This window comes from Lissotriton helveticus, chromosome 8, assembly GCF_964261635.1.
Source record: "Lissotriton helveticus chromosome 8, aLisHel1.1, whole genome shotgun sequence".
Classification (NCBI taxonomy): Eukaryota; Metazoa; Chordata; class Amphibia; order Caudata; family Salamandridae; genus Lissotriton; species Lissotriton helveticus.
Genome location: NC_136069.1, coordinates 1,140,312,407 through 1,140,339,620, shown reverse-complemented (window position 1 = coordinate 1,140,339,620; position 27,214 = coordinate 1,140,312,407). Strand labels below are relative to the sequence as shown.

The following is a 27,214-nucleotide window of genomic DNA, read 5'->3' as shown; positions in this document are numbered from 1 at the left end:
GCCTCCAAAAACTCTCAATGGCTCCAACAAGTGATGGGATTGCAAACCTAACTCACAAAAAATAGAGTTCTCGGTTCACAAAATATAAACAGTACTGAGCTGGAGTATGTTAGTATATTACATTGTGCGTTCTAACTTGCACACTTCTAATTGAGACTGTGGTGTTGCACAACAACCAATTTTTTTGTTCAGGATACCTTGTGGGAACTTAGCACACTTTTCCCGCACCACTTTTCTGTGTCTTAGGCTTGACCAACCTCTGCATGGGCAGATTGAAGATAGTAAAACTTCTGCTGGTACCCACAATTTGCACATTTATACTCCGTTCGAACCGCGCGCCCATCTTGTCTCAATGGAGGATTCTTTGAACGCTCTATATCCATTCGTAGAAGAGACAAATTCCAAACTACAAGTCTTAACAGATGGTTGGGCAAAGATGGAAGAAAGAATTAGCAAGGTTTAACAGAGTGGAGTTTCTAGGTTCATCCTGTTTTAAAGGAGAAGCTCTTAAATCCCAAGTCACATCTATGCAGTAGAAGACTGAAAATCTTGAAAACAGGAACTGAAGGAATAATGTTCGCATATATGGCTTACAGGAAGGCTCAGAAGGTTCTGATCCTATCATTTTCTTCAAAACGTTTCGGCCGACAGTGTTGAATCTACCAGAGGGTACTATTCTAAGCATTCAGCATGCTCATAGATTAGGCCCTCCATATCCAGCGTCTTCCAGCATGAGAAACCAGAGAGGAGTTATACTGTAATTTCTTAAATACTGATCTTCTCAAGGTGTTATCAGCAGTTGGATCCGCAAAAAGAATTTCATAATCAGGTAACCATATCTTCTCACAAGACTATGCAAAGTCTACAGCGGACAGATGCAAAGAGTTCCTCGCTATGAGGCCAGCTCGCTCTATTGAGGCACGGTTTGGTTTATTCCACCCCTGCTTGTTCAAAGTAACTTTCAATAATAATACTACTACTTATGAGGATCCAGCCAGGCTAAAAAGCTTCCTCAACTCACATTGTACAGGAATAATGGACACTTCTAATACACGTACCAAATAATTTGTTTTGTCTTATTTAAGACTTCAAACTCTCTACACTGAGTATGATGAACTACTCGTAAGGTTATAGAATGTGTACCAGTTTAGGAAAATGCTTTGCTCGCTTTAACCAAGCTTTCTCTTTCAGGTTGCTTTTCTATATTGTTCGGTTTAAGGTTACAGAAAATTTTCTAATTCAACAAAACGCTTTGCAGGTTCCATCTTTGTATTGTTTGATTTATTCGTCTTGTATGTCGTCAGTCCAGAAGTATCTCCCGCCTCACTAGATGGAGTCTTGACATGTCATTGTTCCATGTGGCCTCATCCACCTTCATCCCTTATATGTTTTTGATTTTATGAAGGTACAGTCTTTTTTTGTCTAGTATTTCTAACAATAATTTTTCTTTTTTCTATGGCTATCCGGTCTTCTTTCCTTAATTTAATTACCTATAATATTTATTTTGATCAATTTTCCTTCTCCTGTTCTTTCTTCTCTTCATCTTTTTATCTATTGGTTTTCAAAGATCTTACCTTCGTACTTATTGCAAGATTTATATTTGACATTGTGCATGTTATTACTGGTTCAATCAATTACCCTCCCTGTATGCATTTTTTTTTTTAAAGTGTCAGAGGCTTAAATTCCCCCATTAAGAGGCAACGAGTTTCATTATACTACATCATACTTCTCTAAATTCGATGTAAATATAGCCTTATTACAAGAGTCACATCCTACGGAGATTGAGTCATTAAAACTTAAAGAATTGGGTGGGTGAAATTTTCTTCTCACCTGGTGATGTTATAAGGAATGGTGTCAACATTATGTCATAAAGCATTAAATGCTAAGCTTATCTCTAAAGAGTCATACAGTGAAGGCAAGTGGCTATTCACTAATTTAATGATAGGGAGAACTTCAGTATCTTTGCTTAATATATATGCCCCTACTACTGGGGATGCTTCTTGTTGGCCCTGAATCTCTCAACTACTTGTCAGAGAATTTAATTTTTGCAGGAGATTGTAATCAAGTGGTTGAGCCCTTTATAGACCCGAACTCTAAGACTTTTTATTCCAAACAAAACACAAAGCTTTTTCACAAACTATAAAACAGAGGAACCTACTGGACGCCTGGATACTCTGTAACCCCTCCTCAAGGGAATATACTATTTTCTCTCCACCTCCCCAAACACAATCCAGAAATGACCATATTTTCATTTCATACAATGCTTCTCAATCTTTACGTTCAGCTGACCTAGGACAGGGGTGTGGAATTCAATAAAATATCTACTTGTCCATGGGGCAAGTTGCTTCATAAATCTACTTGTCCTGTAACAAAATCCACTTGTCCCTTTGGTGCCATGTAGTGCAGCGACAAATTATGGCGGCAATCTCATTATATAAGAGCTCTGATATAGCCTCTCTGATTATGCCAGGGCTCATACCATAGTAGTGTTTCAATACTTGCAATCCACTTATGTTGCCACTTTCACACAGATCTACATACTGAAGCTGAAGGTAGTGGTAAGCAAAAGTTCCAGGATTAGAATGCCCTTTTGAGTCTGTGCATGTTTTTAAGGGTTTTCAAAAACTCTTCTCTAATCGTTTCCCATAATGAAAAATGTTGCAAATGTACTCCTGACAATGGCAGACGTAAACATTCTTCCAGAGTTGGGGAAAAAGTGTTTGAAGGGAAAGAGAACTTGTCAACACTGAGATTTTCGCATGAGCAAATCTGCACAGGCATATTTGCTCTTGCTAAAAGGCAGTTCACAAACATTTTCTAGGAGGACTATTTCTTGTCCTACTTCTGTAAACTCTTGGAAATTTACAAAAACCGTATAGCTGCACTTAATGCAAGGACATATACCATGGGTGCACTATTGAGACTTTCTTTAATAATTGGCCCCTAATTTGGTCTGGTGTTGCCCATAACCTTTTGTGTTTATTGAAATTCTGTCGCTCTCTCTGTATCGGCTGGCTTCACTGTGAGTGACAGCATTCTGCTCTTTCAGAAGGAGCTTATGGGCACACTAAGTGCCAGTAACTACTGTGGCAGTGTGTGCTTTTTGAGACCAAAAACATTTTCTGCTTTTGTTAATGTTTGTTATAATGGTGAGGGCCCGGCAGTTCTTACACCAATAAGATTTTACAAAACCTATTGCCTGACAAAACAAGTCACACATTGACAAAACTAAAAAGCTGACCACCAATTTCAGACCTACTGACTTTGCCAATGCTTGTTTATTTTTCTTTCCAATAATCCTATTGAAACTGGTTTTACTGATTTACCATTATGAATATGTTTGGGAAATACTAGCAAGCAAAAACACATGTTACTAAATGATGCTGCAAAGAAATGGTGCCTGAAATTTTACAGTAGTTTAGTGAAATGTTGTTTTCCTGCTTTAATTTTTTTTATGAACATTTTATTTTGAAAGCAAATAATCATCAATCTTGCTTTCAAGCTTCTGCAAATATTTGCATCAAATCAGAGAGCATTCTGGGAGCATTATACATGGCCTCATATTGGTAAAATGAAAACGTGTTTATACATTTCTACACTTGAACCACTGTAAGTAGTGCAGTCAGAGCTTACAACATTTACTTAGAGCCCTCACCCTAATAAAAGGCTTTCAATTAATAAACCATAAATACAAGTTTGAACAGCATTAACATATGGCCAAAAATATTACCTCAACTGCAGACAGTGCACTTCCCTGATCCATAATGTGGTGTTGTAATCTGGCAGCCAAAGGGTTTGTGCTACAGGGGATTGGGCCTACTTTCCCCAAGGACAAAATACACATGAACACTAGCCGCCCTTGACCCCAAATATGTCCTGGGTGTCGGTCTTTAGGAATTCCACATCCCCTATAGGACCCATACTTATTTCTGACCATGCTCCTGTTTGGATTCAATTGGATATCTTACATCAACCTGTGTTACCCAAAAGATGGCGTTTTAATATTTCCTATGCTTTTTTTGTTTCTTTTTTTCATAAAAACTTTCAAATTATTCAAACGGATAAGATTCCCTTCCATGCAATTTGGGATATTTTGAAAGCCACTTCCTGTGATTTTATTATCAGATATGTATCCAACAAAGGTAAAATTTCACGAACACTGAACAGCGAACTTCTTACTAAGATTAAAAGGTTGGAACACTCCTGCTACACCTCTAAATTAAAGGACTGTCTATCAGATCTTATAAATGCAAAAATTGCTTTCAATGAGACCTCTACTGAAAACGCCTCCCTATATTTAATTAAAACCAGTGTGAAGTTTTACTGTGGCCAAAACAAATAAGGCAAATTACTTGCTAATTACCTCAAGATTAAGCAAAGTAGGCTCCAAATCGAATCGAGTATAGATGAAAACCAAGTACCAAAACTCAAAGATTCCGAAATTCTTTGAGAATCTGTACAGTTGTATACTCAAACAAGCTTTATTCGACGATTGTCATAAAAGCATATAATACATATAGAATACATCAATGAAAAGTAATAAATATTATTAAAAATACAGATTCATAAAATTCATTGATAATCCAACCATTGAGGGGACTGTTACACATGTTGGATAGCCAGAAACGTTTAACACCCCAATCAGAAGTTTATTCTGCCATCAGTCTACTTCTAATTGTCCATGCCCAACCTAAAAGTTTGGCCACAGCTATGTACACTGGTTGGTTGGTACAAGTACAAATTATTCTAACAGTGACCAACCCGCTCCTAGTACCCAGTGATCTGCACATAGGCCGTAGCCAGATTCGGCGGAGAGCTGCATACACAGGGCATTCAAACAGTAAGTGGTTAATAGTTTCAATTGGGGCCGGGCACGCCGGACAGGCAACCTTGCCCCCCCCCCCCCATGTCCATCTGTTGGAAAACACTCTTACTGGCAAGGTCCCAATTCTCATTTGGAAGTAAAGTTTGCGAACAAAAGGTTTTGTAATAACATCCCAAAATACTTCAAGGTGGGGCCCATCTTTAAAGTCCAGAAACACCTAATTACATCCAACAACCCCCTGGTATATATTTCCATTTCGGGCGTGGTCCATATCCGCCTCCAGTATAAAACTGGGCGCAAGGACGCAATGAGTGCTATTGGGCACAATCCCAAATCATAAAATAAAGGGCTCATGGGGGTGCTCTGGGGTAGTTTAATTAGGTTCCAGAGAAAACGGTTTTCAGAAACTGACAATCCCCTTAAGTTCTCAAACCCCCATATTTCAACTCCATATACAGTGGAACTAACTACTTTACCATTGTAGACTGTTAATACCGGGGCTATAGGTTTGGTGAGGGGCCTTGAGTGTTCTGTACTCAATGCTCCTGCGAGCTGGCGATGTTTAAGGGTGGCCAGTTCAATCTGCTTTTTGCAAGATAGGTCATGTTGAATGCAGACTCCCAGGTAGCTAAAAGCTTGAACCTTCTCAAGAGGTAGCTTGTTCATGCTTACAGTACCCTTAAAAGAATTATGTTTATTAAAAGACATAAACTTTGATTTTAAAACATTCACTTCCAAATCACGAGCAGTGCAAAAGTTTTCAAAGATCAGCACCCTTTGCAGCCCGCTCAGGGTTTTTGCTATTATCAGACAATCGTCAGCAAACATTAAAATAGGGACTTTGGCTCCTGCAAGAATTGGGGCGTCGACATAGGAATCAATCAATATTTTAGCCACGTCATTAATGTACATGGAAAATAAAGTTGGTGCTAAAACGCAGCCTTGCCGCACCCCTGTTTCTACGGGGAACTGGGTGGTGACATTTCCAGGGTGACCCCACCTAATCTGGGCAAAATTTTGCTTGTGAAGTTTTATGATTAATGAAAGGAGAGGCCCGGGCATGCCCATATCATTAAGCACATTCCATAAGGTTGGGCGGGGGACCAAGTCGAATTCTGCCCTAAGATCAATAAAGGCAGCATAACGGCTACCACGTCCAATTATCACTGTCTTCCAGTACAGCATAGCAAAATGCAAGACCTGGTCGACCGTGCTAATTGAGGATCCGAAGCCTGCCTGCAGATGGGACGGGATATTCTGGTCCTGCTCCCACACCAATATCTTGTTGAGAACCAGCATACCAAAGATTTTTCGGGTGGTATCAATTAGGCTGATTGGGCGATAATTACCGGGAAGTGTTTTTTCACCTTTCTTTAATACAGGTATAATTTCAGCCCCATTCCAGGATTGGGGGATAGGGGCTCCCTTGGCAACCGCATTTGCCAAAAGGAGTATATAACTACCCCAGGAATTTTTGTCCTGTAGAAATAGGTCGGCGGGTTCTCCGTCTATGCTAGGCGCTCTTCCAGGAACCACTAAGTCTAAGGCGCAGTGCACATCGCCTAAGGTAAATGGGTCTTCCAGAAAAGGTAAGTATGGTACCTCCAAGGTTAGTTTTATAACCTCGCCCCTGACATATTGCGGTTTAAAATAGGCTACCCATTCATCCTGTGGGACCCAGTTCTGGGGCTTGTCTGGGTTACCCTCACTTCCCCATTTAAAAACATTCCAGAACCTTATCGAATCTTTTTGGGATCCTGCCACTTTTAAATCTTGCCACCTCTGCTCATCCCATGCTCGTTTGGATCTAGAGACGACATTTTTATATGTGGTCCTAGCAGGTCGGATATTCCCGCTTGAGTCGCTTTTGATAGCTATGCCCAGATCCAAACGGGCATGCCTACATTCCCCCGTGAACCAGCGCGGAGGCTGGTGGGTACTGGATCTATTTGGCTTACAAGATCTAACAAATAAACTTCTTAAAGCACCAAAAAAGGATTCATGGATCCTTGATCCCTTTTCCAGTGCCGGAGCCAGCGCTCCTTCACTGGCTAGTACATGCAAGTCACATGTTGCTTGTGCTAGCTTGCTTGATATAAAATCGACATTCGTTTGAATGTTCGAAACTTTGGCCCAACGAACATGGCGCATATCATATGAAATAACAATATCGGGGGAAGAGTTAATAGCCAAAATCCCTTCAGCGTCAGGTTTTTCCCAGTAGGTAAGTGACATGGATAGGGGGTTGTGATCACTCTCAACCCTATCAACAATAGACATGTCCTTCAGGTGTTTCCATAATCCCAAGCTGATCAGGATATAGTTAATTCTACTCTCGCGGGATCCGCTCCTAAACGTACTTGCCCCTGACTTATCTCCAGCGGTCCTGCCATTAGTTGCTCTCAAGCCTTTATTTAGACAGATAGAATTAAGTTGAATCACTAATTCTGTCCACCTTTTGACTGGCTCTAGATCAAGTTTGGGTACACCCCATTCCCTATCTTCATCATCCGATATGTTCCACTCGCCACATTGCATGGGTTCGAAAGTTACATTAAAATCTCCCCCTAGAATTACATGAGAATGCAAAGAATGATGTTCAATCATGTCCTCCAGGAGGGCTAAAAGTTCAGATCTCATGCCCCCAGTACTTCGGGCATATACATTGTAAATATAAATGGGCTCTCTATTTGTAAATTTTAGCATTAAAATCTGTAGATCCCTATGGTTACAAGTTAGGGACTTAATTGTAACATCAAGGTCCTGTCTAACCCATATCGAAAGCCCACCAGATGGGCGACCTCTCCCTCCCTTTACATCTGGAATACTATAGTTCAAATACCCAGGGAAATGCAATGCTTCCAGCAGCCATGTTTCCTGGAATAAACAGATTTCATACTGGCTGATAAATGCTGCCCATTCCGGGGATTCAACTTTAGACTTCAGCCCAGCTATATTCCAAGACAAAATTGATCTGGGTTTATCAGAATCAAATATAAAAACGTGATTTTGGCTTGTATCTGGGATGCCAGCTGGGAGAGTGGTTAGAGGAGCCATAGAAGGCATCAGAAGTAGTGAAGAGAAGGGGTAATCCTGCGTATCAATTATGCCGGATACTCCATTCTCGTCATTACTTGCTTCACTACATACTACTTGGGCATCTTCTCTCAGTAGTCAATCATAACAATCTAGTCCAGAGCTTGTCTTAATATTGCCCTGGAAGCCTTTTCCATTTTTTGTCAGCCAGTTCTGGGGGGGAGTGGATCTCATTTGGATCCTAGATTGATCCGGAGAACAGGTTCTATATTCCAGATTTATTAGATCTTCCACCATCTTAGGGTTTTTAAAAGTTAGTTTGATGCAATCGCATGGATCACCTGGGAAAGTAAACCTCTCAACACTGAGGATGTCCTCCCTAATGACAGACCTACAACCCCTGATGTATCTACCTCTCAACACTGAGGATGTCCTCTCTAATGACAGACCTACAACCCCTGATGTATCTAATCCAATGGATTACTTTGTTAATTAAAGATTATTTAGACTCACGGTCTCTCCCGGGGCTCAACTTGGGAGTGTTCACCATGTACACCTTTGGGGATTTACTTAGGTAGGAGTTGGAGCAGAGGGGGCTCATACTCATTGGGGCAATTTTATTGGTTGGTGGCTACTTACAGGTGTCTGGACGTGGGGTCTACCTCTATAGGTAGAGTTGCCACCTACATTCCCTAGTTGTTTTGGAGCTGGGTTTGGAACCGTTTTGCCACAAACATGACGGTCATGGTGAACATGTGATACTCCCCTGCCAGATTTAACCACCTCGCTAAACGGAATGTCTATAGATGGAGATGCACCTAGTGTAAAGGGGGGAGTAGAGGCGGACTTGGTTGGCTTCGCCACCTGGATTTTACTTGGACCAGTAGATTCCAAGGCTACAGGTCCAGCTGGGCAACAGCCTGAATCTGTCCTGATACTATTTACTGATACTGTAAGGCAGTCCATTTTTACTTGCATACCTTCTACCAAATTACACAGGTGTTTTACTACATCAAGAAGTAAGTTATTATTAGATTCTGTTAGCTGAGGAATCTTGGGAGTTCCAGGCACATGCATTATGCCTTCACTCCGAGGGACATGTAGCATAGGTAACATCAGTACCAGTATTAGGGCGACAGTCTTCTATTTGGGCCAAGATAGCAAACCTATTACTGCATGGCAAGGCTACTGTATCATTAGGATGGTGTACGGGAGATGGAAGCAGTCGAGCTGGTTCTAAAAGTAGTCCCCCCCCCCCCCCCCCGTCTATGATCACAGATTTTTCCCCGCCCCCGACTTTTGGTTTGCTCATAAACATTTATGGGATAACCGCTACACCCCGCTTTTGTCCCTTCTTTTCTTTAATGTACATAGGGCTTCCTCCCACTTGGCACCTCTCTTTTTGATTAGGGGGGGTAGTCAATAGATCTTCACAGTCCTGCAGCAATCCATCAATACGGTACATGACAGTTTCCGGCCGCATGAGTCAATCGTTTCCGGAGAGGTTTGACTTTAATCCTCTTGGCTTTTTTCCCTCCCTTAGGCAACAGACCCGGGACCTCATTAGCATCCTCCGTTAATTTCCTTTTCCCCATGATTGCAATAGATACAACTGCAGAAACAAACAAACACGGAACAAATGGGGCAAAGAGTACCTTCAATTGGCAATTTTAAGGGGGGGTGGCCCAGCTCAGCCTCCTTTGGCCCCGGACGGTCCCGCCCTTGTCCCGGGCTTCTCCCGGCGTGCCCGCGCGCGTCCCGCGGGGCGGGAGGCGTTCCCTGTTCTTAATGCGCCTCCAGGCGCGTCGATGACGTCACTTCTGTTGCGCCGGACCCCGGGGCTTCTGGGAGTTGTGGTTCGCCCGTTGCCAGTGGGTCCGGCGTGGTCACCCTGCAGCCGTTTCCCTCAGGGCACGAAGCGAAAGATGAAAATGCCGATGCCCTCACGGCAGGAGAAGCAGGTAAATGGAGCCGTTGCCCTCACGGCATGGAAGAAATCACCAGCTGAGGCCCCGGAGCGCGTTCGGCGCTCCCTGCTCTTAATGCGCCTCCGGGCGCGTCGATGGCGTCACTTCTGTTGCGCCGGACCCTGGGGCTTCTGGGAGTTGTGGTTCGTCCGCTGCCAGTGGGTCCGGCATGGTCACCCTGCAGCCGTTTCCCTCATGGCACGAAGCGGAAGATGAAAATGCCGTTGCCCTCACGGCAGGAGAAGGAGAAGCAGGTAAATGGAGCCGTTGCCCTCACAGCATGGAAGAGATCACCAGCACCAGAGAATATGCCTTTAGATGCAGATATTACTCAGTATCTTTCTACAATTCAGAAACGCACCAATTTCCCCAACACATTTAGACCTTTTGGAAACTGATACTACGCAGATGGAAATGCTAAATGCATTGGAGACTCTTCTAAAAGATAAAGCTCCAGGCCCTGATGGTTTTACGGTTACATTTTATTTACACTTTGCCCAAATACTTCTTCCACACTTCCACACTCTTTTTTCCTCCTTCATCAAATCACGTAACACCTCGGGTTCCTTCTTTGAAGCCTTAATATGCCTCATTCCGAAAGATGGTAAGGATCTACGATATTGCAAAAACAATAGGCCCATATCCCTAGTTAATGTGGATTATAACATTTTCTCCAAAACATTAGCCCTTCAATTAGAATCGCATCTCCCTCTGCTGCTCGGTAAAAAAACAATCAGGTTTTGTTAAGGGACGTATTATTACTGCTAATACATGCTTTTTTTTTATATTCTATCCAAAACATCACATTATTCAGACCCCCTGGCAGCGATTGTCTTGGAAGCTGAAAAAAGGTCTTTGATAGAGTCTCCTGGCCGTTTGTTTTTCATACCCTTAAATGATTTGGATATGGCCCAAAAATTGTTTCCCTAATCGCTTTACTTCACTCTCAACCTAACGCTTCTATTTTTACTAATGACCTTGTATCCCCTTATTTCACTCTAAATAGATGAGTGCGTCACGGATGCCCTTTATATCCTTTTCTTCTTTATTTAGCATTTGAACATTTTCTATCTAAAATCCGTCAATATTACTCCATAACAGCATTCATATCTAATACTCAACAGATCAAACTAGCAGTATACGCAGATGACATATTAATGTTCCTCTCTTAACCACAGACCGCACTCACAGCATTTTTGGAAAAGTTTGAATCCTACGGACTGGTATCTGGTTACTAATTAAACAATGAGAAATGTGAAATATTACCTTTAAACAAATAAACCGTTAAATAAGATTCAAGACCTCTAATTTTGTATGGAATTCTCAACACATAAAATGCCTTAGATTATGGTTTTCTGGATCTATTAAGACATCCATTTTCCTGAATCTTGATAAGTGCCTAGATAAATTAAAAACGCGCACAACAAAATGGCATTCTCTTTATCATTTATCTATGTTGGGGGGGCCGCCTAGACACCATTAAAATGATGCTTACCCCATCATACTTTACATTACATCTAATATACCAATATCCATTCCAGCTATGTTTTTTCATAATGTCAATTCTAACTTATTGTTTTTATGGAATAATAAAAAATCAAGAATATAGTTACATAAATTGACACGTCCAAAATTAGAAGGCGGTGTAAATTTTCCCAATTTCTCTAATTACCATAAAGCTTTCCAACTGAAACAGCTGTTGAAGTAGGTATTGAATATGCTACTTACCAGTATGCATCTGTTCTTGGCATGTAGGGCTGCTAACATTCATATCTATTGCATAGATCGCCGCCTAGTGTTGGGTCCGGATGATTGCACATTGTTGTCCTGGAAGAGTCTTCGAAGTATCACGAGATAGGTGGCTCCTCCCCTGGACTACAGTGCGCATGGGCATCGACTCCATCCCCAGATTGTTTTTAGCCATTGTGGCAGAGATGGAGTGAAATAGTGTGAAGGATGTCCATGCTAATGATTGAATGCAAGAGAGTATCTGCAGCCGCTACGGGCACCGGGGAGGAGGGTGGGCGATATGAATGTTAGCAGCCCTACATGCCAAGAACAGATGCATACTGGTAAGTAGCATATTCAGTTTGAGGCATGTGGGCTGCTAAATTCATATCTATTGCATAGAATACATAGCAGTCCCTCCATTAACGGCGGTTGCCCGTGCCAGCTGCAGAAGTCTGAAAGAGTGTCTTGAGAACAGCCTGTCCTACAGCTGCTTGCTGCTTGGAATGCACATCGACACAGTAATGTTTGGTAAATGTGTGCGGTGTAGACCACGTGGCTGCTCTACAAATGTCTTCCAAAGGAATGTTCCCCAGGAAAGCCATGGAGGCCCCCAACGTGCGTGTGGAGTGCGCCCTTGGGGGTATTGTTAAAGTACGTTTAGCTTTTTGATAACCGATCTGAATGCACTTAACAATCCATCTGGCTATTCCTGCTTTGGAAATAGGGTTGCCTTTGTGCTGGGCTGAGAAGGCAACAAAAAGTTTTTGTGTTTTCCTAAAGTGTTGTGTTCTGTCAATGTAGTACATCAACGCCCTTTTTACGTCTAATGTATGGAGCATTCTTTCCGCTACTGTTTGTGGGTTTTGAAAGAATGCGGGCAGGTCAATAGTTTGGTTGATATGAAACTGTGACACCACCTTCGGAAGGAATTTGGGGTTAGTGCGGAGCACTACCCTGTTTGAATGAATTTGTATGAATGGCTCTTGGATTGTGAGCGCTTGCAGCTCACTAACACGCCTGAGCGATGTAATAGCAATGAGAAAAGCCACTTTCCATGTCAGGAACTGAATCTCGCATGAGTGCAGTGGCTCAAAAGGTGGGCCCATCAGCCTAGTGAGGACCACATTGAGGTTCCACACTGGAGCTGGTGGTGTTCTCGGAGGAATGACTCGTTTCAGTCCCTCCAGGAAGGCTTTAATGGCAGGCACCCTGAAAACAGAGAGATGCTGCCTGTTCTGGAGATAAGCCGCTATGGCGGATAAGTGTATCCGAATGGAAGCGTACGCTAGATTGCATTTGTAAAGATGTAACAAATAGCAGATGATGTTAGGAATGGATGCATCTAGCGGGTTGATATTGTGTTCTGTACAGTAAATGACAAACCGCTTCCATTTTGCTGCATAGCAAGCTCTGGTAGTGGGCTTTCTTGCCTCCCGTATGATATCCATGCATTCAGGAGGCAGGTTGAGGTAGCCAAACTCTAGGACCTCAGGAGCCAGATCGCCAGATTGAGCTGTTGCGGATCTGGATGCTGAATGTCGCCATGGTTCTGCGTCAAGAGCCTTGGAGAGAGATGCAGCCTTTGATGCGGTACCACGGAAAGTTCTAGAAACGTGGTGTACCATGGTTGGCGTGCCCACGTTGGAGCAACCAGGATGAGCGTCATCGAGTGTTGCTTTAGCTTTCTTGCCACCAGCGGAATGAGAGGCGCTGGGGGAAAAGCGTACGCAAATCTGCCTGACCAGTTCATCCATATCGCATTCCCCTGCGATTCCGGGTGAGGGAACCTGGCGGCAAAGTTTTGGCATTTTGCGTTTTCCCTTGTGGCAAAGAGGTCTATCTCTGGATGACCCCACCTTTGGAAGTACGGGTGGAGTACTGATGGATGTATCTCCCACTCGTGCATTTGATGGCTGTATCTGCTGAGCAGATCCGCCATCTGATTGTCCTTGCCCGGGAGGTGTTCTGCCATGAGGAAGATGTTCCTCTGAATGGCCCACTTCCACATGCTCTGAGCCCGATGAGACAGCTGTGGAGAGTGAGTACCTCCCTGCTTCTGGATGTAGTACATGGCTGTCATGTTGTCCGTCCGGATCAACACGACTTTGTTGCACAGATGTACCTTGAAGGACTTGAGCGCCATGAAGATTGCCATCAGTTCCAGGTAGTTGATGTGCAACTTCTGTTGCTGCGTTGACCACAGTCCCTGCACCGTGTAGTGGAGCACATGAGCTCCCCACCCCTGGAGAGATGCGTCCGTCGTTAGGATAATCTGTGGCACAGGCTCTTGGAACGGTCGTCCCTTGCAAAGGTTGTGTGGATTCCACCAATGCAGAGAGTTGTATGCCCGACCGGTCACCAACACTAGGTCTGTCAGTTGTCCCTGAGCTTGTGTCCACTGATTTGCCAAGCATTCTTGGAGCGGACGCATATGCAACCTTGCGTGCGGGACTATGAAGATGCAGGAGGCCATCATGCCGATCAACTGCATGAACACTCTCGCTGGTAGTGAGTGTTGCGGTCTGAACCTCTGGATGAGCGACTGAATGTTGTCGATCCTCACCGGGTTTGGCTGAGCCATAGCAGTCAGGGTATTTATTGTCGCGCCCAGATACTGCCGCACATGGGCTGGCTGAAGGTGCGACTTTGGGTAGTTCAGTGAGAACCCCAGACTGTGAAGGAGGCGAATGTTGTGGGACATGTCTGCGGCGCACTGTTGTTCCGACTTTGCTTGAACGAGCCAGTCGTCTAGGTAAGGGTAGACATGTATGTTCTGTCTCCTGAGGTGCGCCGCAACTGTCGCCAGACACTTTGTAAACACTCTGGGGGCAGTGGTCACTCCGAAGGGTAGGACTTTGAACTGATAATGCCTGTTTTGGATGGTGAACCTGAGGTGTTTTCTGTGGGATGGGCGGAGTGGTATGTGAAAATAAGCATCCTTGAGGTCCAAGGTCGCTAGGAAGTCCCCTTGGTTTAGCAGGGGAAGAATCTGCTGCAGCGTCAGCATGTGAAAGTGTTCTGACAGTATATACAGGTTGAGAGGGCGTAGATCCAGAATGGGTCTGAGGGATCCGTCCTTTTTTGGGATAAGGAAGTACAGGGAATAGACCCCTGTACCTTCCTCCTCCACTGGTACGAGCTCGATTGCGCCTTTTTGCAGCATCACCACCACTTCCTGCTGCAATAAGTGCAAGTGCTCTGCCGACATAGGACGTTGTCTTGGGGGAATGTTGGGTGGAGTGGATGTCAACTCCAAACAATAACCGTACTGGATAAGTTTTCTCACCCACCTGTCTGTGGTGATGGACGTCCAGACTGGCAGGAACTGCTGGAGTCTTCCCCCGACAGGTGTTGGATGGTCGGGGGGCAGTGACAGAGAGTCACTGTTTGTTGGTGGCAGAGGAACGGGAGTTGTTGTTTCCTCTGCCTCTGCCCTTAGTACTATTTCCTCTGTAACCCCCTCTACCTTGCTTGGGGTACGAGGACTGTGCGCCACCTTTCGTGAATTGTGTCTGCTGTGCCAGGTGTCCCCTGGTAACACCGCGGGTACCTGAGCGACGAAAAGTGCTCCCCCTGAATAGCTGAGACTGAAGCGCCCCCATAGACTTCGCTGTCTCATTGTCTTTTTTAAATTTTTCGAGGGTGGTGTCAACTTCTGGGCCAAACAGTCTGTCAGGATTAACGGGCTGGTTGAGAATAGTTGTTTGAATGTCAGGTTTAAAACCTGATATGCGAAGCCATGCTTGGCGCCTTAACATGGCGCTAGTGTTAATAGCCCTAGCCGCTGTATCTGCCACATCAAGCGCACACTTTATTGCAGCGTTTGAAATGAGCTTTCCCTCCTGTATGAGCATCTCGGCTGCCTCCTTAAACTCATCTGGGAGGTGTTGAAGGAGCTGTTCTAGGGTGTCGTAATGCGCCCTATCATATCGTGCCAATAGTGCCTGTGTGTTTGATATACGCCAGATATTGGCAGCCTGCGCAGCCACCCTTTTGCCAGATGCCTCAAGCACTTTCGACTCCTTGTCTGGGGGAGAAGCTGCACCCGTTGTCTGGGAGTTCGCCCTTTTGCGGGCATTTGCGACCACCAACGAGTCCAGAGGCAACTGTCCCCGAATATATGCAGGGTCCCCAGGTGCTGGTCTGTATTTCTTTTCAATACGTGGGTTCACCACTCTCGCCCTGGTAGGTTCCTTAAAGATCTCTGGGGCATGCTTAAGGACACCTTTTAGCATAGGAAGTATTTTAACAGTCTTTTCTGAGGCAGAGAAAGTGTCAAACAAAAAATCTTCTTCCACCAGGTCAGCATGCATGTCCACATCATGATTTGCAGCTGCCCGCTCTATCAAGGCATTAAATGCCGCTGAATCCTCAGTTGGGGATGTACGTGCACCAAAACCCTGTGGGTCCTGTACCACCTGATGGCCTCCCTGGTCACCAGTGTCGTCATATGAGTCCTGTTGTGCATCAGGGTCATTGTCAGCTGGGAAATTATACTGGTCATCCTGGTCATCGTCCTCTCCCCCTGACTGGTTGGGGGAAGGTGATGGGTTCCTCCTTGGTGGAGGCTGAATAGGTTCAACAAGGGCAGGAATGTCCTGTGCCGGCCTTTTCTTCTTCAGTGGAATGACATAGGATTCCAATGGTTGGGAAGTGATCTTACGTTTATAGAGCGTCGATTTCCCCGTTGCGGCATCGATGTAATGCTCAGATTGTTCTTCTGAAGCTTGATGTCGATCCAATCGGCCACTTAGCGTCGAAGGTTCTGACGTGTCAGTGATCTTCGGCACCGATCTGGGTGCAAATGCCTTCGGTGCCACCTTCGGCGGCAGAGTGTAGAGAAGCTTGGTTGAAGTCTTCGCAGGTGCGTCCACCGGTGTCGGAGCCGACGGCGTGTGAGTCGTCGACGTCAAAGTCTTCTCCCGAATACGTTTGAGGGAGTCAGTGACCTGCTTTGTGAAGGAAGCGGAGGGTTTGGTAACCGATGCCCTACGTCCGTCACTATCGGAGGACTTCGGTGTCGACGAGGTGGCCGCCGACGCATCTTCGGCTCCAACGGTCCGTGCCTCCGTTGTAGGCTTAGGCGCCGATGCCGTTGCTTTAGATCCGGCATCTTTGTGCCGATGCGTAGGGCCTCCGGACTTCGGGACGTGGCCCTTTGTTGACTTTGCTTCGACAGGGCAGTCGCGTCCGAAGGTGTTTCAACAGCCTTAGTGGACTTTGCCGGAGTAACCGTGCTCGACACGTGTTGGACGACCTTCTTCGAGGACGGGTCCTTGGCCACCTTCTGCGGCGCTGTCGACTCGACAGCCTTCTTCGACTTCGGAGGGCGACGGAGTCGATGACGTAGCAGGCTTTGTCAGTTTTGATGGTACGTCGGCCATCTTTGGTGTCGTCGAATTCGAAGGTTTCGGTTTCGATGGTACGTCGGCCATCTTTGGTGTCGTCGAATCCGAAGGTTTCGGTTTCGATACGCGCAATGGCGTCTCCGCTGGTGTGTCTGTGGCCGGGCCAGAAGGCGGGGCCGTGGATAGCGGTGCAGGGTCGTGGGTAAGGCCGAGTGGCGATCCCGTGACCTGAGCCTGAATCATGTAACTTTCGGGGCATATCTCTTCCTCCGAGCTATCTTCCGTGGCCCCATAAACTTCTTTGTCGTCCCCTACCTCCTCGACGTATTCAAGGTCCTGGCCCTCGACGGGTTCTCCGGGATCGGGCTCGACCTCCGTCGATGGTGGTGAAATCTGCAGGCGATGGCTTGGGACTTCTGCCTCGGGCTCGTCGAAGATGTCGTCGGGTGCCGGAGCCGCTCGCTGGGCCTCGAGGCGCGCCGCACGCCGAAGCTTGAGCGTTTTCTTTGACCTGAACTGTGAGCAGGCCATACAGTTGTCCTCGTTGTGGTCCGGCGAGAGGCATTTGTTACAGACTGGATGCACGTCGATGTGTAGGTACTTGGACCCACACACGGGGCAGCGCTTGAACGGACTTCGTTCCATGGTAAGTTCGTCGGGGTCTTGCTGCGACGACAGGGCCTCGACGTCCGAAGAGTAGTCGACTCCGCAGAATTTCTACTCGAAGAGTCGAATGAAGGCCGAGACCGTACGCGAACAATACCGACGCAGGTAACGAAGGCCTTTTGGCCTTAAAGAAGTAAGTTTTCTCCGACAAGGAGACGTCGAAATCACATCCGAACCCAATGGCGGAAAAAAACTATCTGGGGATGGAGTCGATGCCCATGCGCACTGTAGTCCAGGGGAGGAGCCACCTATCTCGTGATACTTCGAAGACTCTTCCAGGACAACAATGTGCAATCATCCGGACCCAACACTAGGCGGCGATCTATGCAATAGATATGAATTTAGCAGCCCACATGCCTCGAACCTGATCAATCAGTAGACTCCCAACTATGGGTTGATCTTGAGACTTCATTCATAGCACCCTGCTCATTTCATAAATACCTTTCATTCACTCGTAAACTACAAAAAACTTCCACACCAGTAACCAAACACTCTTGTTACACATTAGATGCTCTCCTCCACTACCCCGCATGATTTTGACACCTTTCTCGCATCCACTATTTGGCATACCAAATTTATACTGGTCAACAATAAACCTATATACTGAAAATATGGAGAAATTGAGGTTTGCTTTGGGTACATCAGCTATTTGAACAGGGCTCATTTCATACACGTTCAAGGATACACTCCCTTATTCATCTACCTCTCTCCTTTCAACACAAATGTTCAGTTCTACCAACTACAATATTTGAAGCTTACACTCAATTTCAATCTGTGGCTCCTTCATCTTCCCAGACCGATTTTACATGGTATAACTTTCTTTGCTTAAATCCTAAAGTTTCTAACATTTATTCTCGCTTAACACAACCTCCCATAAATAGGGATAAATAGGTATAAAACCATAGGATATGGACAAAAATCAGGAAATCATCCAGAGCGGCAAACACTACACAAACTATTCCTTTCATTTAGAATAGACTTTTTTTTTTTTACACCATCACACTTACACAAAATACACAATGCAATTCCTGGCACTTGCTGGACGTGCTCTCACGAATGTGCTGACTTAAAACACATGCTATTTATATGTCCATATGTACTTACATTTTGGAAACAGGATTGGATCCAAATAAAACCATCTTTAATACTACAGACCCCTTTTCTTTTATCAATATTTTTTTAGGGAGCCTATCAATTGATTGGAATAGGAGACAATCGCAAAAAAAATCATAGATTTGTTATTGGCACTTGCTTTCCAGCAGATAAAGAATTGGAAGGATACAGCCAAATTTTCATATTGAACTTGGTGGTACGCTGTTTGTCATAACCATAGACTGGACACGCCCTTTGTGTACCCTATAATGCTTGCTAAAAAAACGCCTGCAACTATGGTCTCTTGTCACACAATTTTTAGATAATAGTGCAAAAAAAATCCTCTGCTCCCATCTTCTTACTGCAAGAAGTTACTCGGCCTCCCTGACTTCCCTTATTTTTAAAATGACATTATTCTGTATATTAATTCAGTAATATTTATGTGATTGCATATTTTAAATATATGACGTTTTTCTTCTCATTTCTTATTGTATTAAGACTTCCAAGAACCAGATCTTTATTTTCTTCATGTATTTTCTTCATCACTTTCAAACAGAATATGTAATATTATTGTTTCTCTCTTTTTATCTATATAATATTTGATGATTAACTGTACGAAGCATTGTTATTTAGTTTTATTCAATAAACCTATTTTTGAAACTTACAAAAAAGTAATCTGAGGCAGATTTTTAACGCACATCTTCAATTTTCAACAAAATCTTTAGATCTTACAAAAATCATACTTACTTGAACTCCTCTTGTTTCTGCTTCTTGTAGTCTTGTCGGTATTTTGTAAAGGCATCAAACAAGTGGTAAATAATTTCAGCACTGAATATGCGCACTCCTAAAGTATCAGCCATTTCCTGAGCATCTCGTTCAATCCTCACATCAAAGGCTAAAATAACTGCATATCTGAGAGGGAGAGATTATAATGTACGCATGTATATCAGAACACTGCAGAAAGCAGAATTTAAGCAAGTTAATCTGTGAAGAATTTTAAGTGCTTTTTGGAGTTTGGATTTTTAATGTACTACTTACTGAAGGTCATGCTCCAACATAACTGATGCCTTCATTACATCTTTTCTGTGAACCGGGCCTATATTGATTCCAGCATACTATGAAACAAACAAAACAGGTATGTGATACGTGCAAAGATCCAGAAGTTTTATATGCTAGAAGGCAAATTATAATGACCATAAGCACTTACTGGCACTTCAGAGGTTTTAAGGAATTCAAGTAACGCTTCCAGTGATCCTAGCGTTGATGCCTGTACATAAACTCCTTTCTCTTCTAGCTTGATCGCACTCAGTGTCTGCTTCAACTCATGTATTAATTCATCCTTGTAAAAGACAACATTAAACTCACATTAGAGAAATACATGTTTTACTGTAAAAACTTCTCATTCACGCAAACAATATGCAATATGTTACAAGAGTGTGGCAAATCTTTGGATATCCCAGTAGGCAGCTGTAAGCTGAGTAACCAAGTCAGAAACTAACTTCAGTTGGTGGCGCACTCTGTATGTGCATTTCCAATGTAGTAGCATTCTGTGGGACATCATTCTAACATCAATGTGAGTGCACTGTCTGATGACTGGATCTTAGTATGTAAATCTTTTAAAAACGTTATTTATGGGGGAGGAGCTTCGCGCGTTTCCATGATGGACGCGTGAGCCAAGGGCTCCCAAGACCCTTTCTGCCTCCCGCGATTATCCTGGGAACGATCCTGATTATGACGACGGGTACTTTTCGTTGATGCCCTGCTGATGTCCACGTCCTTTTGATTTGGCCGCCGGATGCCGGACTTACTGCACTTTGAAGATTGCGGCCTACATCGTATGCCAACCGGGGGCTTGATTCCCCGAGGTACCCAGGTGGCAATTGAACAACAACGGCTGATGTGCCACGCCCTCTGCCCCTGGTGTACTTTCGGTTTCGTTTTTGGTCGCTGTTGTGCACGCCCTGCAGCCGATCGGCGCTCCGGACCTGTTATTGTTGCCGACCTTCAGCCAGCGCTTGGTCCATACTCTCTTGCCGTTTCGAGCTTGCCACAACGGACATCATTTTGATCAAATCCTACTGATCCTGTTGGAGTTGGTTGCCCGTCATGGCGGGCAGGGCGGTTATCGAGAAGCGCACCACCAGAGGCCCGTCCCGGGGGGGGGGGGTCGCCCAATCCCAAACTATTGATCGATTTACTCACCCGCGGGGCTCCCCGGGCGGGTCGAGTGGTGCCCTAGAGGAAGCTGGTGACGGTTCTCCTGAGAACGAGGAGCCAACCCTGAAGAACATTATGGGCGCCATTGCGAGTGTTCAGTCCAACATGAGCCAGCAATACGAAACCTTGGCGGCTAAGATCGATACGGTGGCGATTGATGTCACCCTCATCAGAGCGGATTTGGGGAAAACCAACGAACGTGTTAAGTCCCTTGACATCAAGACTGCTAGCTTGACCACGGATGTCTCGGATCTCCAGACCACAGTCCGCAATCTCCGGACTACCTGTGATCTGCTTGCCAGTCGGCTGGAAGATTTCGAGGGCCGGGCCAGACGCAATAACGTGCGCATCGTCGGTGTCCCGGAGAACTCCGCTGACCTGCCTGTTGATATCCTGGTGGAGGACCTCGTATTGAAACATTTGGCACCAAAGGGCCCTAGTAAATTCTTCGCTGTGGAGCGTGCTCATCGTGTTCCGGGTGGGAAGCCGAAGTTGGGAGCCGCTCCGCGGCCCATAATTGCCAGGCTTTTCAATTTTCGTGACAGGGACGCTATCCTGCAAGCTTCACGAATGAATGGACCCACTAAATTTGAGAATGCATTGATTAGTTTCTATCCAGACTTTACTCAGGCGGTGCAGAAACAACGAATGGGCTTTACGGGAGTGAAACGGCGCCTTCGAGACCTGGGACTGAAATAGGCTATGCTTTTCGCGGCCCGCCTACGGATCGAACGTGAAGATCGGGCGTTCTTCTTTGACCGCCCTGAGGTGGTTAGTGACTGGTTGGACACTTTGTCGACGCGCCAGGAGGGCCCGGAGACCTCGAGGGGCGCTGAAGGTGGCTTGGAGGACCAGGAGCAGTGAGTCTACATCGGCGACCCTGAATCTGCGGCAGAGGCTCAGAGACTTTGTTCTGTTATGTTGTGAATGCCCGGGGGTGTGGGGGGGTTTAGGGAATCTTCCTCCTCTGGGGATTTTTTCTCTCTTCTTGTAGGTTAGGTAATGGGGCGACAGGCACACTGCAAGTTGGGGTGGCTTTCAGGTCTACCGCAGGGGTGCAGGGAGGGGGGGTTTGTGTTTGGTGGGTTCATTGGGGGTGGTGGGGGGGTTCTTTCCTCTGTTTTTTTTGAGGCTGCGCTTTGTTTCATATTGGCTGCTTTGTGATTGTTCCGGGGTGGGGGGGGCAGACTGTTTTCTTCTGGGATGGGGGGTAGGGGGCTTAGGGTGTTGAGCTGGAACGTTAACGGTCTCGGCGACAGGATAAAACGTGGGATAGTTCTGCAATACTTGAAGAGATGTTCCCCAGATGTAGTCTTGCTCCAGGAGACTCACTTGGTGGGTAATACATGTCATGCGCTGAACAGACGGGGCTACCGTTTGGTGGCCCACTCCGGCTTCACCACCGGATCGAGGGGGGCGGGTATCCTAGTTAGAAACTCCCTCCCCCTGGAGATAGATGGCACGGTGTTGGATGACAGAGGCTGCTATGCAGCTGTTATGGGGAGGTGGGAGGGAAAGTCGATCTCCATATTGTCTGTTTACGTTCCGCCTGGTCTGCAGTCTACTACATTCACCGACTTGGGTGGGGTAATTCTGGGGTTGCCTGATGGCTTGCTGGTGGTGGGTGGGGACTTTAATTCCGTGTTAAATGGAGAGTGTGATCGTAGCCCCCCCAGGCTCCTCCCTGCATCGCAGCTATGGCTGGGGAAATTTGTGGATGCTTTTGGGTTGGTGGACTGTTGGAGACAGCTGCACCCTGGCCGGCTTCAGTATACCTTCCACTCGGGAGCTCACGATAGTCTCTCGAGACTCGACTATATCCTTGTGCCGGTGGTGCAGTTGGTCTCGGTGCGTGAAATCAAGCACTTGGCGAGGGGGATTTCCGAGCACTCCCCGCTCTGGCTCCACACAGACGTACATCCTGGGGCTGGGGGCCGGATTGCCCCGATCAATCCATGGCATCTTCAGAACCCCAAAATTAGATCGGAGGTGGTCAAATGTATGAACTTTTACTTCGCTGAAAATGAGGGATCAGTGTCCTCCCCGGTCTCCCTATGGGAGGCCTATAAAACTGTGATCCGTGGTCAAACTTTGTCATTGGTGGCTGGCGAGAGGAGGCTCAAGAATGAGGAGGTGGTGAAGTTGGAGTCTGAGATTGCCGTGTTGGAGGAACGATTGGAGTCTGGGGTTACACCTGAGAGATTGCACTTCTTGGCTCTTAAGCAATCTGACTACAGGGCCTTGGTGACTGACGCGGCTGAGGCAATGAATCGTGTGCAACAAGGGCGTCTGTATGATGTGGGTGATAAAGCGGGGAAGTTGCTTGCTTGGCTGGATAAGCGTGACAGACTGAATCGTGTGGTGCCTGTTGAGAAAATTGATGGAACGCGAGTCGTGGACCCTGTCGAGATAGTCGATGTGTTTGCCCAGCATTTTCGGGTTGTGTATGCGCCGGTCTCGACTATGCCGGAAGAGGACTCGCACTTGTTACTTCGTGATCTTGTGTTGCCTTGTCTCTCTGAGTCGGACAGGGTGCTTATGGAGGCGAATTTTTCTATTGACGAGGTTGCGCTCGCTATACGCTCCCTTCGCTCGGGGAAGGCCTCCGGTCCTAACGGTATACCAGTTGAGTTGTATAAGCTATGCCCGGATAAGATGGCGCCGTATCTGCTTCGTATGTTTGCGGCATCGCGAGACCTAGGGTCCCTTCCCAGGGACCAGAGGCTGGCCTCCATTGTGGTTATCCATAAGGATGGCAAGCCACGCGAGAGTTGTTCCTCGTATCGTCCGATTTCACTTTTAAATGCGGAACCCAAGATATTGGCGAAACTTTTGGCAAACCGCCTGGTCACGGTGATTGGCGAGTTGGTTCACCCTGATCAGTCTGGTTTTATTCCCCGACGTAACACTGCGCTCAATCTTCGTCGTCTTCATGGCGTCCTTGCGAGGGCGGGATCTCTCAGCGAGCCGGCCATCTTGGTTTCTCTTGATGCCTCGATGGCCTTCGACACGGTTGAGTGGCCATACTTGTGGGCTACTCTTGCCAAATTCGGTTTTGGTCCAAAATTCATTGCGTGGGTCAAACGTCTGTATGAGCAGCCGTTGGCACAGGTTGTGGTTAATGGTAGAGCCTCGGAACCCTTTGTTCTTGGGCGTGGCACGAGGCAGGGATGTCCTTTGTCGCCGCTCCTATTCGCACTTGTGTTGGAACCCCTCGCTGCTTGGCTCCGCTGGGAGCCTTCACTAAAGGGTATTCGGTGGTCCCCTGATTTCGAGGATCGTGTGTCACTATATGCCGATGACATTTTGTTGTACCTGACGTCTCCCCGTAAGTCGCTAGGGGTCCTTTTTGATGTCTTGAGTTCTTTTGGACGTAACTCCGGTCTGGTCATCAATTGGGCCAAGTCTTGTATCTTCCCGTTAACCGGTGACTCCCCCTCTCTGCCCCGAGTGTGCCCGATCCCGGTCTCTAGGGATGGCTTTAAGTACTTGGGGATTTATATTTCGCTTGACCCTGTGGTACGCTATGAGCGGAACTTATTGCCTCCACTTGCCCGGCTTCGGTCGGACGTTGCGGCGTGGTGTAATTTACCCTTGTCCCCCCTGGGACGGGCAGCTCTGTTCAAAATGATGTATCTTCCCCGTTTTTTGTATGCTGTTCAAAATACACTCGATCTAGTGCCGGCTAGCTATTTTCGTGAAATCGAGTGCCTTCAGAGGAAGCTCGTATGGGCTGGCCGGACTCGTATTGCGTTGGCCAAGCTGACGTTGCCCTGGTACGATGGTGGCATAGCGTTGCCTGATATTAAACGATACTACTGGGCATCTCAACTGAGCGCCGTGAACCATGCTATGTATGGTCCGGTCCCGAATCCCGCATTTGAAATGGACCGGTTGCTTTTACCCGGGGGTGATTATTACCGGGCCTTCTACTCTAGCGGCGCCAGAAGGAACTTGACGGGCCCACTGGAGTAGCGGTGCGAGTGTGGGGCAGCGCGACTGCGGCTACTGGATGGGTGGACAGGCTGTCCAGAGCTACCCCTCTGTTTGCCGCGGAACGGCTCGGTGAACTAAGGACGTCAAAGGGATTCGATAGGTGGGATCTAATTGGAATTAGTAAAGTGGGCAACCTCTGGGTTAAGAATAGAATTAAGACCTTCGCTGAATTGAAACAGGAATATCATCTGAATGACATGGAATATTTTCGCTACCTCCAGATCCGTCATGCCATTGAGTCGGTTTTCCCGGCCGGTTCTGATATTCCAGAGTGCTCCCCCCTGGAGGATAGAGTGCTGGACGGACATGTTCCGGACAGCACTATCTCTCTTATTTATAAAAAGCTCATCAACGATAGATCGGACTTGCTTGTTCAGCTTCGTAGTACGTGGACTGACGATGGGCTGGAACTGGATGATGAGGACTGGCAGGTTGCGATATCCTCTCCCAAGGAGGTTGCGATTCCGGCGCGTCTGCGACTCGTTCAGCTGAAGATTCTGCATCGGGTCTATGTCACGGGTCCACGATTGATGCGTATGGGTTTTTCAGCGGATGGGCTGTGTCGCTGTGGTATGCTTGCTACCTTCCTCCATATCATATGGGAATGTCCGGATGTTGTGTCTTTTTGGACTAGAGTGCATGCGGTGATGGGTGAGGTAACGGGTGTTGAGTTGCTGCCTGAGGCCAGACGCTGCTTGTTAAACATATGGGAACCGAATGATTGCACTGCCGCCCAGACTCAATGGGTCACGCTGGGTAACATGGTTGCGAAAAGGGACATCGCTCAACTGTGGGGATCTCAGAGGGCAACATCAGTTCGTAAATGGGAAGACAACATGGACTGGTGTATGTTCAGAGAGAAAATTGTATATGTCTCCCGTGGCAGGCCGCGGAAATGGGGTAGAATATGGGACCAATGGAACTCATACCGTGGGGAGATCTGTGATCCCCCTCTCCCTGATCCTCCTGATACACCTTGCTCCCCTTGACTGTGTGTTTCGGCTTCCTCCTGTACCATGTAGTTGCTATGTCTCTGGCTCTGGATCCCCCCTCCCTTCTCCTGGAAGTTCTCCTGCTTTTTCGTATTGTTCTTTGATTGCCTCTCCCCGTCTCCCATGGGACGTGCACAATAACCCTAGGTACAGCCTCGATCTTTTCTTCTTTTTGGTTATGTTTCTTTGTTCGATTGTATAAAAAATGAAACCTTTCCATCTCCTATCGTTAAAGATTTGGTTAATATCTTGCACCATTGCTGCCGGACCCTCGGTGGTCGGCTGAAGAGCTGTGTAGCACTATACTGCTTTTATTGTGTGTTGATGGCCGGCCCTGGCGGTTGTAGGCCTGTAACTGTATTTTCTTCTTGCTAATAAAGGTTTAATAAAAAAAACAAAAAAAAACGTTATTTATGTATTTATGGTAAAACAAGGGCCATCGCAAAATCATCAACATTGCCTACTGTGGCATCTCTTCCCACCCCACTAATAGTCTGGAACAATACTGAGTACGTTGAGCCTATTTATCAGTCATCACTTTGAGGCCCATGGTCCTTGTCTAGTTTTCCTATGCATCTGTCTAACTTTTCAGACAAGTGTAGCAGATCCTCAGCCAATTTATCGTCAATGCAGACCATTCTCAATCATATTGCTTCTGCTTTTAAACTTCTTTTTCCCATACTTTCAACCCTGGGGCCAGCGAGTGAGTCCAACAGAATGCAATTCATTATTTTGCCCACACCAATTTCAAAGAAGCAAATTTGCCCTGCAACACCGTTTCCCAGGGCCGAGGGATAAGGTCCAATATGCAAGCTATATACATTGCTCTAACTGAAGCCAGACTATGCGTCGAAGCGTATATACCACAACTTGCTCTTTTTCAGAGCAGCACAGGTCCACGTCATATAGAGCACATTGGCTTCCCCCTCCCTGCATCCGATGTTCTACCTGGAGATATTTTATGCAGCCGTAAGGGGGCCAAGTTTCACTAATGCTCTATGTGGAAATAAATAAACGCACTAACTTGAACCTGGCATTAGCAAATATGCATTGAACCTGGCTACAGGCCGATTCCCCTTGTCTGTGAGTTTGGCCTCTAAATGAATATCCCATTCATTCGGTGCCCTACTGGCTGTTTGATTCTATCCTTTTTCAGTGCACTGGAAAGTTCTGTTACAGCATGTGCAGAATGTCCCAATTGCAGCAGTGTTTCCAGTACTGTGGTTGCCTGGGGTGTGCTAGGGAGGCCTGTCCACATTTCTCAGACCGTGTTTGCTATTTTGGAGTTAAGAAATATTTCAGATGTGCCAAAATCTAGATTAGGACAGATTAGTATTATCTTCA

The 27,214-nt window shown here is 46.2% G+C and overlaps 1 protein-coding gene across 2 annotated transcripts in view; it reads right to left on the bottom strand.

Annotated features, from left to right (window-relative positions):
- EIF5B (eukaryotic translation initiation factor 5B) overlaps positions 1 to 27,214 on the bottom strand; it is a 499,902-nt gene that overhangs the window by 60,970 nt on the left and 411,718 nt on the right. For both annotated transcript variants that reach the window (XM_078658012.1, XM_078658013.1), the window contains exons 19-21: positions 19,873 to 20,004; positions 19,704 to 19,780; positions 19,413 to 19,577 (exon numbers count right to left, since the gene is read on the bottom strand). In XM_078658012.1, coding sequence (XP_078514138.1) covers positions 19,413 to 19,577; positions 19,704 to 19,780; positions 19,873 to 20,004 — 374 coding nt within the window. The remainder of the gene's footprint in view (positions 1 to 19,412; positions 19,578 to 19,703; positions 19,781 to 19,872; positions 20,005 to 27,214) is intronic.